At 36.3% G+C, this 18,279-nt stretch overlaps 1 protein-coding gene across 1 annotated transcript in view; it reads left to right on the forward strand.

Annotated features, from left to right (window-relative positions):
- The window catches only part of CSMD3 (CUB and Sushi multiple domains 3), a 1,470,240-nt gene that overhangs the window by 1,280,047 nt on the left and 171,914 nt on the right, over nucleotides 1-18,279 (forward strand). Inside the window, exons 36-38 of the mRNA NM_001424929.1 lie at nucleotides 2,589-2,713; nucleotides 10,556-10,652; nucleotides 12,842-12,946. Coding sequence (NP_001411858.1) covers nucleotides 2,589-2,713; nucleotides 10,556-10,652; nucleotides 12,842-12,946 — 327 coding nt within the window. The remainder of the gene's footprint in view (nucleotides 1-2,588; nucleotides 2,714-10,555; nucleotides 10,653-12,841; nucleotides 12,947-18,279) is intronic.

The raw sequence follows: 18,279 nt of genomic DNA on the forward strand, positions 1-18,279 counted from the left end.
TAGCTCTGAATAAGAGGATAAGGTCTCTGCCCTTAGGGAGTTTACTTTTATTTCAGATAATGGTAAATGCTATGGAGCAAAAGAGAGCAGAGGCTGGAGGTTAGAGGAAGACATCCAGAGCGTGCTGCTGTTTTAAATCCAAATGAGATGAATGAAGAGGGGTGGGATATATGAAAGTCAAAGAGGTAAGCAAGCCACAACAATAATCTCAGGTGTCAAGAAAAGAGTGAATGATGGCAAAAATGACAGAAGAATTGGGAGAGGCAGAGCAGAGGCCAAGTCATAGAGTGCCTCAAAGGCTGGAACAATTAGAATTTTTCTAAGTTGTGGAAATTCACTGACCTATAGAAGATACGATCTCAGTTTCTGGAAAATCACTGTGGCTAATGTAAGGGATGGGGGTGGTATAGAAGCAATAAGACTGAATAGAAGCCTATTGCGGAAGTGAAGGGGAATCTTAATGTTGATTTAGATTCGCAGATCATGATCAGTGATGAGAACTGGTAAACTTTCGGATATATTTTTAAAATAGAATTGACATAGTTTGCTGATAGGCTGAATATAGATGTACATGTGAATTTGAAAAGAAAGATGAATTGAGTTCTAGATTTTTGGCTTAAGAATTAGGCGGTAACATTTACTGAGAGGGCAAATAATATAGATCAGGGAGAATTTAAAAAATCTTGATATGGACGTATGAATTTTGAGATATTGAGTTGACATATTATTGTATAACTCTGGGTAGAAGTTATGGCTAGAGATAAATGTTTAGTAATCATATTATATAGCTTCCCTGGTGCCTCAGACAGTAAAGAAACTGCCTGCAATGCCAGAAACCTGGGTTTGATCCCTGGGCCGAGAAGATCCCATGGAAAAGGAAACGGCTACCCACTCTAGTTTTCTTGCCTGGAGAATCCCCACAGACGGAGGAGCCTGGCAGGCTACAGTACATGGGGTTGCAAAGAGTTAGACACTACTGAGCGACTAACACTGGAGTCATAGTATATAGATGACACGGTAATAGATGCCATTACAGAAGAGCAGTGGTTAAAAAGAGATGAGAAGATGGTGTAGGTCACAGAGAGCTAGCATTTGAATTGAAAGGATCAGACGGAGGATGAGCTAAAATTTTCTTTATCACACTGATTTAAAAGTTTGAAAATGTAAAAAGTTTGTAGCATTCTTTTGAGCAATTACCCTAGATTTTTTGCATTCAGTTTTAGAAGTGACACAAAGTTGTATAATTACCTTTAAAAACTATTACAAAAATATTTTCTGATATTTCATCATTAGAGCCAGATTAGGACACATGTCCAAGGATCATAGTGCCATTAGAACATAAAATAACAATAGTTGTAGCAAAAGAAAATATAATTTACTGACTTCTTACTATGTTTCAAGCAGTGTGTAAGCTTCTTTATGTGCATTGTTATCGTTTAGTTGCTAAGTCGTAACTGAATCTTTTGAGACTCCTCTGTCCATGGGATTTCTCAGGCAAGAATACTGGAGTGAGTTGCCATTTTCTTCTCCAGGGGTTATTCCTGACCCAGGCTTTGAACCTGTTTCTCTTGCACTGGCAGATGGATTCTTTACCACTGGGCCCCAGAGAAGCCCCTTTATGTAGATTATAATATCTATTTACTTTCCACAAAAGCCCCTTGGAAACAATTGCATTATCTTTTAATAAAGCATCTGAGTTTCACAGAATTCAAGGACATGTCCAACATCACACAGTATTTAAAACTGTAAGTTTTGTCATTCCCAGAGTCAATCTGATACTACCAGCAGTGTAAGAATTTTGCTTTAAGATTGGTACCTTTGAAAAATGTTAAAAGTCTTTATTGTCTTTAGAGCAAGTCTCCGTACGTATTCTTTCTTTAGTAGTTGTACTGGCAGTAACCAGACTGTCTCCATATTGAGTATTTTCTTTACACTGAATAACATGAATGTGGAGCCAAACTACCAGTATTCAAACTCCAGTTTCATCTCTGACTATGTGATCTTGAGAAAGTTAAACTGTTACTGCTTCCATTTCCTCAGCTGTAAAATGAGGAGGATACTTATTCGTATATTGTTGGATTGTTGGGAAGGTTTAATAAGATAAAGTATGTAAAAGTGTTTAGAAGAGTACTGGTATGTAGGCTCCATATAAATGTTATAATCATAACATAATTGTAATCATCATCATTATTACTCTGAAAGGGATTTTATTACTACTCAAAAGATACATGAAGAGAAAAAAATATAAAATAATTATTCAAAAATTCTTTATGTATGTATGAACAATGTTTAACTTGTGCCAATGAACATTTTAGTAATATACAAATAATATGCTATTATTGAGTTAATTATGGAATGACTTTAGATATGCTATCGCCAGGTTATCCTTTAATATCTAGTTCTTTTTTGTGTGCTATAGGAAGTTTTTGTGCTATAGGAAGACAATTTTCATGGTTCTTTTGAGTTTTAAAGCATAATATGATTTGATTATGTTTGCAAGTCTAGTATCTATGTTATTGCTGACCTTTTCCTTATTTTAATCTTTTGCGTTAGAATTAACTTCCTCTCATGGATTGTTTTACTTTCAGTGCCCTGTGGTGGAATTTTAACTAAGCGCAAAGGGACTATTTTGTCTCCTGGATACCCTGAGCCTTATGACAACAATCTGAATTGTGTATGGAAGATCACAGTGCCAGAGGGAGCTGGCATTCAAGTAAGAATATTTAAATTTTTCTTCTTTTCATTGTACATTTGAAGTTAATCTTTTCAGAGATGACAGGACACACATAATTTCGAGAATTTCAGCCAGTGCTTTTGACTTGCATGGCTGAATTTAAAAAAAGATGTGCGTGTTCAGTCACTCAGTTGAGTCCGATCCTTTGTGACCCTGTGGACTGTAGCCCGCTAGGGTCCTCTGTCCATGGAATTTTCCAGGCAAGAATACTGGATTGGGTTGCCATTTCCTCCTGCAGGGTATCTTCCTGACCCAGAGATTGAAACCACATCCCCTGTGTCTCCTGCATTGCAGGTGGATTCTTTACCTGCTGAGTCATCAGAAAAGCCGTAAAGAAAGACACTTACCATTATTTTTTTTCACCTGCTGCTGCTGCTGCTGCTAAATAGATTCAGTCGTATCCAACTCTGTGGGACCCCATATACGGCAGCCCACCAGGCTCCTCTGTCCCTGGGATTCTCCAGGCAAGAATACTAGAAAGTGAAAGTGAAGTCACTCAGTCATGTCCCACTCTTTGCGACTCCGTGGACTGTAGCCCACGGGGCTCCTCCGTCCATGGGATTCTCCAGGCAAGAATAATGGAGTGGGTTGCCATTTCCTTCTCCAGGGTAATCTTCCCAACCCAGGGATCGAACCCAGGTCTCCCGCATTGCGGGCAGAAGCTTTAACCTCTGAGCTACCAGGGAAGCCAGGTTCCTTCATCCATGGGATTCTCCAGGCAAGAATACTAGAGTGGGTTGCAATTTCCTTCTCCATTTTTTACGTGCAAGTAACAGAAAACCAATTCATGACTGCATAAGCAATAAGAAAAATATGTTGCTCCATATAACAGTGAATCTTTGAGTAACATGGTTTAAGTGTTGTTTATTGCAAAGGTTCAGTTGTATCATTCCTGACCCAGGTTTTTTCCATCTCTGTCCTGCAATACTTAGCATATTGGCTTAATTCTTGGACTTCCTCTCTCATGGTCTTGAGATAGTTATAAAATCTCTAGGCATAACAGTATTTCTCAGCAATGGATGGAATGGAATGTTTCTATGTTATGTACTTCTATAATGTCTGAGAACTTTACACAAACTTTCCAGCAGACTTTCCATTCTCTCCTGTTGACCAAATTTCAATCATATCCATTCCTAAGCCATTCACTGGACAATAGCAAAAGACTTACTATGATTTGGCTTTGAAAAAATCAAGATTAGTCATCTGGATCTGGCAAGGGGCTTATCCTTCTCTGATGTACACAGCTCTCACTCAGTTGAACAAAATTGTTCTCTGTCAGCAAGGAAGAAGAATACTAGTCTACAGGCTGTCAATAGTATCTACCATATTACTTCAATTGTGACCATTTTGTATGGGGAGCACTTTGACCAGCTACTCTGTTTGAGAAGAAAATTGTTTCTGGGAAAGTAGATAGCCTTTTACTGCTGAGTCAGTGTTTACCCCATGGAACATAATTAAACTTCACAGAACATTACACAGACTATATTTCATGTGTGGATGTGAGAGTTGGACCATAAAGAAAGCTGAGCACCACTGAATAATTGATGCTTTTGAACTCTGGTGTTGGAGAAGATTCCAGAGAGTCCCTGAGACAGCAAGGTTATCAAACCAGTCAATCCTAAAGGAAATCAGTCCTGAATATTCATTGGAAGGACTGATGGCTGAAGCTGAAGTTCCAAAACTGTGGCCACCTGATGCGAAGAGCTGACTTATTAGAAAATACCCTGATGCTGGGAAAAACAGAAGGCAGGAGGAGATGGGGATGACAGAGGATGAGATGATTGGATGGCATCACTGACTCAGTGGTCATGAGTCCAAGCAAATTCCAGGAGATGGTGAAGGACAGAGAAGTCTGGTGTGCTGCAGTCCATGGGTCACAAAGAGTAGGACACTACTAAGCAACTAAACTGAACTGAACTGAACTGATATTTCATAAAAATAACTTGCTGTTCTCCAATTGAGTCATAGGGTTTTCCTTGAGAAACTTGAGATGCATATATCAGTCATGGAAAAAATAGCCAATACGTGATTCATTAAAACTGAACTTAGATAGAAAAATAATTTTCAATAAAAAGTAAATTTTTCGATTTAACTTGATAACTTTTCAGAAAATTTAAAAAATTACTTAATAGATGTCAGGTGTCAATAGGTCAGTAAATGAATGAGAAAATTTGAAATGTACTTTTTCAGTGTTTTAAAAATATTAGCAGTCAAAATACTGCTTATATTCTGGCTAGTTGTGCTATTATTTTATGGTCAACTTTTAAAATTTGAAGATAACCAATACACTCTATCCTGTTATTGGTAGAATTAGCAAAGATTTGAAGATGGTCCATATTCCAGATGGCATAGGCAATCTGAAATGAGCTGATACCTTTAAAATCTTCATGGAACATTTATTGTATCATCTGGTTATACATTTATGCGAATTATATTAGAGCATCTATATATTGGCATCAGCTTGTCCATTTTTACCTCATCTTAAAATAATAAACCCCTGGCATTTTCCCTCTAGTTCTCACCCTCTGTTCCCAACCCCCTGTGATGTTGCTTCAGCGTCCAATGCTGTATTTGAGTCACTCTTATAATGATCGGGGCTTCCCTGGTGGCTCAGAGGTTAAAGTGTCTGCCTCTAATGCGGGAGACCTGGGTTCAATTCCTGGGTCAGGAAGATCCCCTGGAGAAGGAAATGGCAATCCACTCCAGTGTTCTTGCCTGGAGAATCCCATGGATGGAGGAGCCTGGTGGGCTACAGTCCACGGGGTCGCAAAGTGTCAGACAAGACTGAGCAACTTAACTTTCAACTTTCAACTTACAATGATCACTGAGGAACATGCCATTAAATCCACTGCACTGCTCATCTTCCTTATTTTGTTAGCAACATTCTGTCGTGTCCATTCTCCTCTCACTCTTAAGATATCTTTCCCCTCCATTCTACCTAATACTCTCTTGAATTTTGTTTTGTTTTCTTTTCTACATTTATAGTTGTCGCTTCTATATCTAGGAGCATGATCTCCTCTTCTTCAATTCATCAAATATGGTGTTTGTGAGATTCTGCGTTCTTTGTCCATCTCACGTGGCACCATTCTCTGTGCCACGTTGTCTACTTTCATAGCGTCAGTTACTATTATGTGCTGATGCTGAATCATAGTAGATAATTAGAAAATATCTTTTTAAATTAAGGATTGAATAAATGATGATTTCCAAACCTAATATTTAACCTATACCTTTCACCTAAGTTTGCCATTTATCCAACTGCCCACAGAACATTTTCAGCTAAACTTTTTACATCTCTCATATATATGTGTGTGTGTGTGTGTGTGTGTGTGTGTGTATGTGTGTGTGTGTGTGTTTATTCATTTTGGCTGTGCTGAGTTGTCATTGCTGTGCACAGGCTTCCTCTAGCTGCAACGTGGGAGCTGCTCTCTAGTTTTAGTGCACAGGCATCTCATTGGAGTGGTTTCTCTTGTGGAGCATGGACTCTAGGGTGCATGGGATTCAGCTGTAGGGTGTGAGCTTAGTTGCCCTGCAGCATGTGGGATCGACCTAGTGTCCCCACATTGCAAGGCAGATTCTTAATCACTGGACACCAGGGAAGCCCCTAAACTTCTTACACCTCTAATTCAACCTGTTCAAAACTGACTTCATGACTTTTTTTTCTCAAAGTTGTGAATCTTCCCCATTTTGCTCTCTCAGAATGAACCCCTCATCGCATTCAATTGCAGCAGCCAAAAACCTTGATGATTTTTTTTGTGTTCACGTACACAAAGAACTATATCAGTTCTTTCACAAACCTCTCAAAGTCTATTTTCTTCATCCACACTTTGACCACTCAAGATTAGGTGGCCATCATCCCTGTTCCAGGTTCTTATTCTCCTCCAATCTATTCCTCACAGGGCAAAGAGAGTAACTTTCTAAAAATAATAATCTAATGCTCTAAGTTTCCTGCTTTACAATACCTCGATTGTCCTCTCTATCCTGAACTCCTTGACACAGATGATTACGCCTTTGTGCTTTGTCCTTATTTCTTGCCTCTATTTCACTTATTTATAGAAACCTGACTCTCTCTTGCCTCTGGACCTTTGTAAATGTTGTTCCTTTTACTGCCAATACTCTCCATCATATCCTTTATTTGGTTTATCCTTCCTCATTATTTCTATCTCACCTTAAAAACAGTTCCTGTGGAAGACCATCCATGAGCTTGAAGCAACGTTAAGCCCTCTTGCTACATGTTCACATTGATCGCTGCAATATCCTTATGTCATGATACCCATCATATGTTACTGTTTTGATTTGTGTGCTCAGTTGCACAGTCCTGTCTGACTCTTTGTGACCCCGTGGACTGTAGCACACCAGGCTTCTCTGTCCATAGGATTTTCCAGGCAAGAATACTGGAGTGGGTTGCCATTTGTTTTTACTTAATTACCTGTAAGTTCATGGCATAAGTAACTAAATCTTTTCTGACAGCTAGCACAGAGCCTAGCAGTCTGTGCTCAGTAATTATTTTTCAAATGAACCAATGAATATTTCCAAAAGCGGTGAAGTTTTAGGCCACTTTAAGGAGTTAACATAGAATACTGGACTAATACTGAAGATAAGGTTATGTTCTATATCATTGTCCTGGCAAACACTGTTCACAACTAGAAACCTTGTATCAATGATGCTATGAGATCTTTCACTGAAGTAGCATTTCATTTAATGATTGTACCTTAGAAAACAAAGTTTGAGTTTAGCACAGTATTGATCAAAGTCACAGATTGTGAAGCATATTTTAATGTAAATACTTGGTATAACTACAAAGTGCTCTTTCCTAATTAACCTCTTATATGTTTGCTAATTTTATATGTCCGTGGAGAAGGAAATGGCAGCCTGCTCCAGTATTCTTGCCTGAAAAATCCAGTGGACAAAGGATCCTGGTGTGCTGCTGTCCCTGGGGTCAAACGTGACTGAGCAACCGAGCACAGTTTTAGATGTATCACTAAATCATAGAAAATTATAACACACACACCCATAATTTAGGACATATTTGAAATTTCACTAAATTCACCTAAAAGCAACCTGGCTAGTACACCAGATTTAAAGTAATGTTTATTGTCTTTTATTCTTTTGCACTAAACATATGTGCAAATAAAGATTTATATGAATATTCAGTAAATCATATATGAAATGGGATAACCACTGGTAGAGAGAAGAAACATTTGTAATGCTGAAAAAGTTACAAATAAGATAGAATGACTGAGCATTTTTGGGAAATAACCTCAACAAATAAACTAACTTATTATGTTTCTATTACATGAGTGGGAGGAGTATATTCATTTTTTTCCCTGTATATTTTAGCAAGGTATATTGGAGGGAGAATTCCAAAGAAGCTACAGTTAATAGTAACAGAATTATCAAGCAAAGAGCAATCTTTAAAGTAAAATGGGATTTGAATGTCTCTATAAGGGATATATGGTTTTAGTTATTGGAAATCCATTACCTCATAAAGCTGTCCTGTTGTCATAATGGACAACTCCATCTAATTTAAAGTTCTTCTGAACACTGAGTCTGTATCTTCTCCTTTTTAAGGCTTTTACTTGACTCTCATTTGACTTTCTGTCACAATGAATCTTCAACCATTTACTTAATTATCCTACACTTCTATGTATGCCAAACAACATTCACAACTTGCACAGAATCCGACTGGCAAATTGCATTATTTTTCTGTGACTCCTGTAACAAAGCACGAACTCACAAGTTTAAAACAACCGAAATTTATTCTTTCATGGTACTGGAAGCTGGAAGTCCCAAATCAGTCTTACTGCCCTGAAACAGCAGTGCTGACAGGACTGCACTCCTGCCACCGTCCAGCTCGCCTCTGCTCAGCCTCCAGGGAAGAGTCCTTTCCTTGCCTCTTCCAGTTCCTGGTAGCTGCCATCATTCCGTGGCTTCTGACTTGTTCAGTCACTAAGTCGTGTCTGACTCTTTGCAACCCCATGGACTGTAGCACACCAGGCTTCCCTGTCCTTCACTGTCTCACTGAATTTGCTCAAACTCATGTCCGTTGAGTCAGTGATGCCATCCAACCATCTCATCCTCTGTCATCCCCTTCTCCTCTGACTACATCCCTTCAATCTCTGCTTCTGTGATCACATTGCATTCTCTTCTGTCTGTGTCAAATCTTCCTTGACATCTTATAAGATCATCTGTGATTGCCTTAAAGGCTCATTTAAATCATCTAGGATAGTCTCCCTATCTCAAGATATTTAGTTTATTCACATTTGAAAGATTCTTTCCCATACGAGGCAATATTTACAGGCTCAAGGGATCAGAACCTGATTATTTTGGGGAGTTATATTCACATATAAATGTCCAGAATTAAACAGATTTTCTTCTTCTTACAAAGGTAATAAGTTTTCCTCTAATCTACCCCATGGCTTGTCTCTTCTACATTTTTACCAACTCAATAACTTCTTTCCATGCAGAACCTTGCAGTATATTTTGCTTATTTCAAATGTCAACTCCTACAAAAATCCTTACTTCTGTTTTCTTTTTCTTGTTTTTTAAAGCCAAATATGACTTTTTATTTTCTTGAAAAGAAGGAAAAGTCAGATATGAAGAGAAAACTGACCATTTTTTAAGGAGTTGGTGATTATATTGCAATCATACAGTTTTAATTCCAGTCTTCCTCCTCTCCTGGAACATTGCCATTCGGCCTAAAGCCTGTCACACAGGCAGGGTATCTGTTGCCATGTGGCACTCACCTCTGGAAAAGAGGCATAAGCATTTATTTGAATGGAAGAATGGTGATGACCTATTTTGTGGATAAGAAAAATTTTAATGAATGCAATTGTTAGAAGTATTTAGTAAATAAGTGAAATGCTTATATTTATAACAGACCTTAGCTAAATAAAAATAAATTTATTTGAATAAGACTATTCCTTTACCTCCTCCTAAACTATAAAATATGTAATAAACAAAGAAAAATAGACAACATCCATAGTTGTGAGGGTTCTGTGGGTTCTTGCAAAAATTCAAGCTGTGCCAAGTGAAGTGCAACAAAGTAACACATGCCTCTTTCTTTAAATAAAATTTGATAGACATGAGAGAATTATACTCAGCATTTCCCTTACCAACTTTGTGAATCTTCACAGTGATTTAGTTATCATGATGCTGTTTATAAAAATATAATCATTTATGAAATTAATCTTTAAAAGACATATCCAAATCAGTTATAAAGTATTATTTTTGGTTATTCATATTGAAATATATCAAAAATGTGTATAAGGGATTATTATGTTAGTTTGTAAAATAAAATAAAAACAGGAAATTTAACAAAGATTATACAAAGTAAAACATAATAAAATGTATCCAGGATAAACCTAGTTCAAAAAGATATATATTATAGTCTTATATGGTGCTTTGTGTGGGCCAGAAATCTGCTTATATCCTAATAGGTAAAGCAGATGAGAAAAGTCAGTACAAAAGAATCAAACATTCTAAAACAAAACAAAACAAAAATTAATCAATTGTTTGGAACATGGCTTAATTCAGATTCTAGGCACTAAGACATTGGATTAACGCAATAAGGTGGTGACGGACATTCTCAGTGCTATACCAGTACTGAACACTGCTAGATACCTCAGAGGCTTTTATTATAAAAGTCAGTGTGTGTATGCCAGTGCCATAAAGGCAATGATCGTTTCTGTTAAAATGCTTCCATGGAGAGCCACAATGATATGGTCCAGGCTTTGAGGTCTCTCTTCCAGAAGAGATGAGTGAACTATAGTATATGCATCACATTAGAAGTATGTGTTCTTACAGATAATTATTATTTCATAGGTGCAAGTTGTCAGCTTTGCTACAGAACATAATTGGGATTCTCTGGACTTTTATGATGGGGGAGACAACAATGCCCCAAGACTTGGAAGTTATTCAGGTAAATAAGAGAACTAAGTTTAATTAAAATCTCTCTAGCTCTTGCTCTAAAGCCCTCCCTAGATCTCTGACTTGGTGGTTTTAATTTTGCTTTTTACAAACTATATGCAAAGAACTAAACTACAAGGTAGAAGTTTGAAAGGCTTTAAAGGCAATAAAATTGAAATTGCTATTTAAAACCTTACTATACAGTGTTACTGTATTTGAGTAATTATTTATTTATGCTTTTTGTGTTAATAGCAATATTTTTAGCTGAGCCTTGGCTCAGAAATAGTATATATGCTCCTCTCCCTTAAGAAAAAGGATGAGAAGTAATAGTTAAAAATTAGACAATGCCTGAAATTTATAATATATTCACTTGATAGAATTTATGCAGCCATTAAAACAATTATAGAGATTATGTAACAACATGGTAAGTGCTACAAGGTACTGTTGTATGAGAAGAAAGAGAATAAGAAATTAATTCTATGAAATGAATTAAATTATATAAAAATCATACTATATACATATGTGTCAAAACCAGAAGATTTTATAATTTGTTATGGTTTGTGAAGGTAGTTTGTGCAATAATCTAACAGCTTCTTACAACATATTTAGAGTGAAATGAAGTTTCACTTTAACTGTATGCTTTAATTTGGGTTATAGTGTTTAACTCTAGAAATATAAACATAGCTAAACTATGAACTCAAATATTTCAGATACAGAATTTTGAGTGTCATTAAGTTTTTAATAGATTTGAAAATGGAGATGTTAATCGACTTTTCAGCACCACCATTGACGAAAGCAAAGAATAAATATCTAGAGTAAGAATAATTTGTTTTAGGCATTACAAATATTCTGGAAATAGATTTAAAAAGAAATTTTTCTTAGAAAAATTGTATGAATTTTTGTGTGTATGCATTTGTCTGTAATAGACTTAGTATAATACTTTCTGAATGATAAGTATAATAACTAAATGGCAAAAAGTGATAAATAGTAACAGCTGTTGATTACCAAGTGCTAGCTCTGTGTGAAGCTTGTCATACATTTCCTCATTTGATCTTTCCAGCAGCCCTGGTAGGTGATTGACACTAAAAGAAATTAAGTTGCCCGAGGTTGTACATCTAACATTAGAATGAGACTGGGACCCAGCTGGTGTGACTCCACAGTCAAAGCTCTTAATCACTAAGATCTTCTAAGAGATCAAAGGCAATCAGGGTGACCTCTGAGTTTCTGTTTACCTCTGTCTTCACTGATTCAGTTAGGACAGTATAAATCAGAGAGCAAGGTCAGCTAGGTGGGGGAAACAATTGTGTGTTTTGTAATGAATTTGTCCTGGTTTCTCTTATAGAAGACTCAGTGGTTAAGGTTCATAGTGTTGTGGAAAGTAATATGAAGTAACTAGAAAATTACCAAAAAAATGTTGGTAGCCCTATCAACTCATATGCTTGTTGAATTTTATCTTGAGACACAGTTGAAAGTTATTTTTATGCTTGTCATTTGAAATTGCTTCAGTTGTAATCTTAAGGATCTTAAACTATAGTGTCAGATAGTCAAAAAGTAATTGGTTCAAGTAGATATTTTCAATTCAATAATTGAATAAATTAAAGTTGATTTCCTATAGAAGTTCAGAAGAACAAGATTATAAAGCATTTGCTAAAAGACAAGGCAGGCAGTAGTTCATAATTGGCATTTTTTAAATTCTAACAACCAGCTTTGCTGTTGTTATAAGAAACATCAAGGTACTTCACCTGATATAGAAAAAAGTGTATATACTTAAATATCACAATAAAGGGTGATAAATGAATATTTCTTTAAACCCATATAAAATTAGTTATTATTTCATCAAAACACATGCAAATTTTAAAACTCAATTTATTATCTTGTACATGAATTATTGAAATCCACATGAAATTCCAAATATTTATTTTAGGTGACTAGTAAATTTTTCTGCTTTTCATCAGCTTTGTTTGCTGTTACCTATTTTAGGGAGCCATCTAACGTGCTCTCAAAGGTCTGTCTCCTTGGAGATAATCAAGAACAGTAATATGAAAGACAAATATATGAGAAATATTTTTATTTAAAAATTCTTATAAGACATTTTAATAATATATAATTTCACTTATAACTTGTTGGCTGATTAATAGTTAACTTAGTTTTATTATATATTATTATGTGATCACTAAACCACTTTTTCAATTATCATTTCAGGAACAACAATACCCCATCTTTTGAATAGTACATCTAATAATCTATATCTAAATTTTCAATCAGACATCAGTGTTTCTGCTGCAGGATTTCACCTTGAATACACAGGTAAATAAAATATGTGCTGTCCAAGACAATTAAGAAAAATCATATTAATTTTAAATATTAATTTTCTGAATATAGAAAGTTAACGGACTTTGTCAAAATAAAACGTCTGTCTTTAAGATTTCTGAAGTGTTTATTCAATTCAACTAGAAAATTATATGTATAAAGTTCTGATGATTTTCATCAGAATTTTCAGGTATTTTCTTATTTAAAAAATTTTAAATGCACTTAACATAAGATTTCCCTTCTTAACAAAAATCTGAAGTGTACAATCCAGTACTGTGAACTGTAGGCACCATGCTGTGCAGCAGATTTCTAGAACTTGACTCCCCTGCTTAAATGAAGCCAGTCGATAAACAGCTCCTCGTTCTCCCTCTTCTCAGCCATTAGAAACCACCAGTTTATTGTCATGTCTAATGAGTTTGACTATTCTAGGTACCATGTAGCATTTGTCCTTCTGTGTCTGGCTTATTTCACTTTTTCTTATTAAAGAGACTCACCTTTCCATCTTGAGTATTCTTATCTCGCTCATCAAATATTAGTTGACTGTATATGCAAGGGTTTATTTCTGGGCTCTCAATTCTATTACATTGTTCTATGTGTGCATTTTTATGCCAGGACCATACTATTTAAGTTACAATATCTTTGCAATGCAATTTAGAATCAGAGGGAATGATATTTCTAGTTTTGTTCCTTCTCAGGATTGCTTTCGATATTTGGAAACTTCTGTGGTCCCGTATGGAGCTTCCCTGGTGGCTTTGACTCTAAAGAATCTGCCTGTGATGTGGAGACTGGGATTCAATCCCTGTATCAGGAAGATCCCCTTGCAAAGGGAATGCTTATCACTCAAGTATTCTTGCCTGGGGAATTCCAGAGGCAGAAAACCCTGAGATCACAAAGAGTTGGACATGACTAAAGCTTTCACTTTCATGAATTTTAAGCTTTTTTTTTTCCTATTTATTTGAAAAAAAAAATCCCATTGGAATTTTGGTAAAGACTGTATTGATTCTATACATGGCTTTGGGCAGTATGGGCAACTTTGGAAATACTAGTTCTCCATATTCAGTTCAGTTCAGTTCAGTCGCTCAGTCATGTCCAACTCTTTGTGACCCCATGGATGGAACACACCAGCTGGGCCTCCCTGTCCATTACCAGCTCCTGGAGTTTACTCAAATTCTTGTCCATTGAGTTGGTGATGCCATCCAGTCATCTCATCCTCAGTCGTCCCCTTCTCCTCGCACTTTCAATCTTTCCCAGCATTAGGTTCTTTTCAAATGAGTCAGTTCTTCCCATCAAGCGGCCAGAGTATTGGAGTTTCAGCTTTAGCATCAGTCTTTCCAATGAATATTCAGGACTGATTTCCTTTAGGATGGACTGGTTGGATCTCCTTGCAGTCCAAGGGACTCTCAAGAGTCTTCTCCAACACCACAGTTCAAAAGCATCAATTCTTCAGCGCTCAGCTTTCTTCACAGTCCAACTCTCACATCCATACATGACTGCTGGAAAAACCATAAGTTTGACTAGACAGACCTTTGTTGACAAAGTAATGTTTCTGCTTTTTAATATGCTGTCTAGGTCGGGCATAACTTTCCTTCCAAGGAGTCTTTTAATCTCATGGCTTCAGTCACCATCTGCAGTGATTTTGGAGCCCAAGAAAATAAAGACTGTTTCCATTGTTTTCCCCATCTATTTGCCATGAAGTGATGGGACCAGATGCCATGATTTTAGTTTTCTGAATGTTGAGCTTTAAGCCAACTTTTTCACTCTCCTCTTTCACTTTCATCAACAGGCTCTTTAGTTCCTCTTCACTTTCTGCCATAAGGGTGGTGTCATCTGCATATCTGCGGTTATTGTTATTCTCCCAGCAATCTTGATTCCAGCTTGTGCTTCTTCCAGCCCAGCATTTCTCATGATGTACTCTTCATATAAGTTAAATATCTCCTTAGTGGGGGAATATTTCATTTGTGGTAATTTAAGAATCTGTCCACTTGTGGGGGCAGACCATATTAACTAGACGTAAGCATTTTAAAGAACTTCCTTTTGTATGCAGAAGCCTCCAAAATCACTGGTTGAGCTATAAGAACATAGTAACCTCTGTAAGAGAAAACTGTATATTTTAAATGAATAGAAACAGGACCTTTAAGAAATTTTTTAAAAATTAGTTTCAATATTTAGAAAAAGCAGAATACTTATCCAGTAGGGTACTGGAAAAAATAATGTTGTGTGTGTGTGTGTGTGTGTGCATTACAAATAAGGTAGGTCTAATAACTTTTCTGCATTGAGAAGACACACATTTTACTGCACATCTTTGGTATTTCATTTCTGACAATCCCTGAAATAAAAGTTCTGCCCACAGGGTAACATAAGGAAGTAATCACATTGGGGAAATAACAGTCTCATAATCACACTATGAATACCAACAACAGATGCAAAAGACATTAACATTTGCTATAAAAAGGACAGATCTTGTGTTTTCTTTCTTTTTAACCAAGAAAGTAGGCTCTTTCTATATTCCTAAAGGAATATTTCAAGTTGTAAAGGTTTCAGGAAACATGGCAGGTATTGTACCTTGGGAAAAGGAAATTTGGCTGAGATTTCTTCTAGCAAGTGAATATTTTCTCTGTCTGATTTTCCTACTCACTCATGAGGTATTTCAGGGAAAAAAACAAAAAAAAAAAAAACAATCTCAATTATCTGATGGCACAAGATATTAGACAGATAGGCCTTGTTTTATATTTACTTAAAAGGGAAATGCTGACAAGTGGCTGATTTTTGTCTTAGAGTACAATTTTGCTTCTTTAACTTGGGATCATGTCATTTTAACTTTGAAATGTGTTATTATGATTACGATCATACAAGTCTGATGTTCCTTCTGCTCAATTTATCATTCTCATGCCTTCGTCTCATTAATATTTCTAAAGGCCCACTTTGATCATTTCATATCATTATTTTCCTGTTATCTACTGAAAAAAGGCAGCAATTAGTTTCCTCTCCTCATGTTCTTATTGCCTCCTAAAATGAGAACAAATTCACTTGTTTATTTATCAAATTTTAATTGAATAGCTACTAGATGTTAGGTATACTTTCTAAATGTAAGTGCTACGTACTTGTATCAGATCCAGTCCTAAAAAAAAAAAAAAAAAAAAGCTTCAGACTAACTGAAAACAAGGACATACAAACAGCCATAATTGCAAAATTACAGTGTAAACACTATAAGTATAGTTTATGTAAGTTGATGCTTCTCTGATAATTGTACACTGTAGTTATCTCAAAGTCTTGTTGAAAATCCAGGTAATGAGACTCAACCCCAATAGATCAAGTCAGTCTTTATGAGATTCAGCAAACCATGTGTACTTTTACCAACCTCCCAAGGTTACTCTCACAATGGCTAAAGTATGATATCATATGTAATGTAGATGATGTCAGAGAAGGTAGTGATCAAAACTCTTATGGGTTACTCATAGTAGAGTCAGGGAAGACGTCACCAAAGGACAAATCTAAGTGCTTTTTTCCAGATAAGAATTAAAGTATAGATATAGAAATAGCTTGGACTTTTAACAGACCTCCTAGAATGTAAAAATGTTAGTTCTTTATTGGGTCTGACTCTTTGCAATCCCATCTCTGTAGCCCTCCAGGATCCTGAGTCCATAGGATTCCCCAGGCAAGAGTACTGGAGTGGGTTGCCTTGCCCTTCTGCAGGGGATCTTCCTGACTCAGGAACTGAACCTAGGTCTCCGGCATTGCAGGCAGATTCTTTATTGTTTGAACCATGAGAGAAGCCCTTCCTAGAATGTAGGTGGACATAAGATAATGTATGCTGAAATCAGACTTAGGTTTCTGTCTTGGCACTGCCATTGATGGCCTTGTGACATTAAGTGATTTCTAAGATTCCCTAAGAATCCAGTTTCCTTACCTGTAATATGTGATAATAGTAGCATGTAACTTGAAAGATTGTGTCAGAGTTCAATGAGATCATCCATACAAAGTGTTTCTCATAGGACCAGGTACATAGCAAACCCTCAGTAGATATCATGTTTTCCTAAAAATGAGATGAACCCACATGACTGGAGATGTTATGGAAGAGATTCAATGAAGGGGTTTCAATTTGAGGAATAAGATAATCAATTTTGAATTTTCAAAGTCCCTTTTATTTTAAAAAGGGATGAGTGCATTGCAGGAAGAGAATATGCTGAAGAAAAGGAGTAGCAATGGTTCAAATGAGAAACTCTGAAGATGATTATTGTGGTTTTGTAAATGAAATGTTAAAAGATGCAGGAAATAATGAGGTGAAATTGAAAGATTTATGGCCAGTTAGGTGTTGGAGATGAGAAAGAGAGAGGTGTAGAGGATGATTTTCATGTTTTGGTGTTTTGATTTTTACTTTAGATCATATCACTTTGTATATGATCATAGTTTTTCTTTATTTCTTTGGCAAGCTGATTACTTTTTTAGACTTTTTATTTGATTTTTAGAACTTAGACATGGAATTAAATAAAGATCAACACAAGTACTTTTATTTATCTGTAATATTAGACAGCACACCTTGTAGTGGGATCTAGGAACCAAAAATACTTCCTAATTTAACTAATGTTAGTATCAGTTTAGGGATAAGATTTCAAGAATGAAACTCACTCATGTTGCTATTCAGGGTCTTTTGTGTTTCCATACAAATGGAAACTAGGAATAAAACTACCATATGATGCAGCAATCCCACTACTGAACATATACTCTGAGAAATCCACAATTCAAAAAGACACATGTACCCCACTGTTCACTGCAGCATTATTTACAATAGCCAGGACAGGAAAGCAACCTAAATGTCCATTGAGAGATAAATGGATAAAGAAGTTGTAGTACATATATATAATGGAATATTACTCAGCCCAAAAGGAATGCAATTGGGTCTTTCATAGTGATGTGGGTTAACCTAGAGTCTGTTATACAGAGTGGAAGTAAGTCAGAAAGAGAAAAACAAATACCATATCAACTTCACTTTCACTTTTCACTTTCACGCATTGGAGAAGGAAATGGCAACCCACTCGTGTTCTTGTCTAGAGAATCCCAGGGACAGGGGAAGCTGGTGGGCTGCCATCTATGGGGTTGCACAAAGTCAGACATGACTGAAGTGACTTAGCAGCAGTAGCTTAGCAATGCATATATATGGAATATATAAAGTTGTAGTACGAATTAACATATTTACAGTGCAAGAATAGAGACACAGACTTGGTGACATAGTGGGGGAGGAAAGAGTGGGACAAATTGAAAGAGTAGTACTGACATATATACACTAGCATGTGTAAAATAGATAATAAGAAGCTGCTGTATAACACAGGGAG

The sequence above is a fragment of the Bos taurus genome, chromosome 14 (assembly GCF_002263795.3).
Source record: "Bos taurus isolate L1 Dominette 01449 registration number 42190680 breed Hereford chromosome 14, ARS-UCD2.0, whole genome shotgun sequence".
Lineage (NCBI taxonomy): Eukaryota > Metazoa > Chordata > Mammalia > Artiodactyla > Bovidae > Bos > Bos taurus.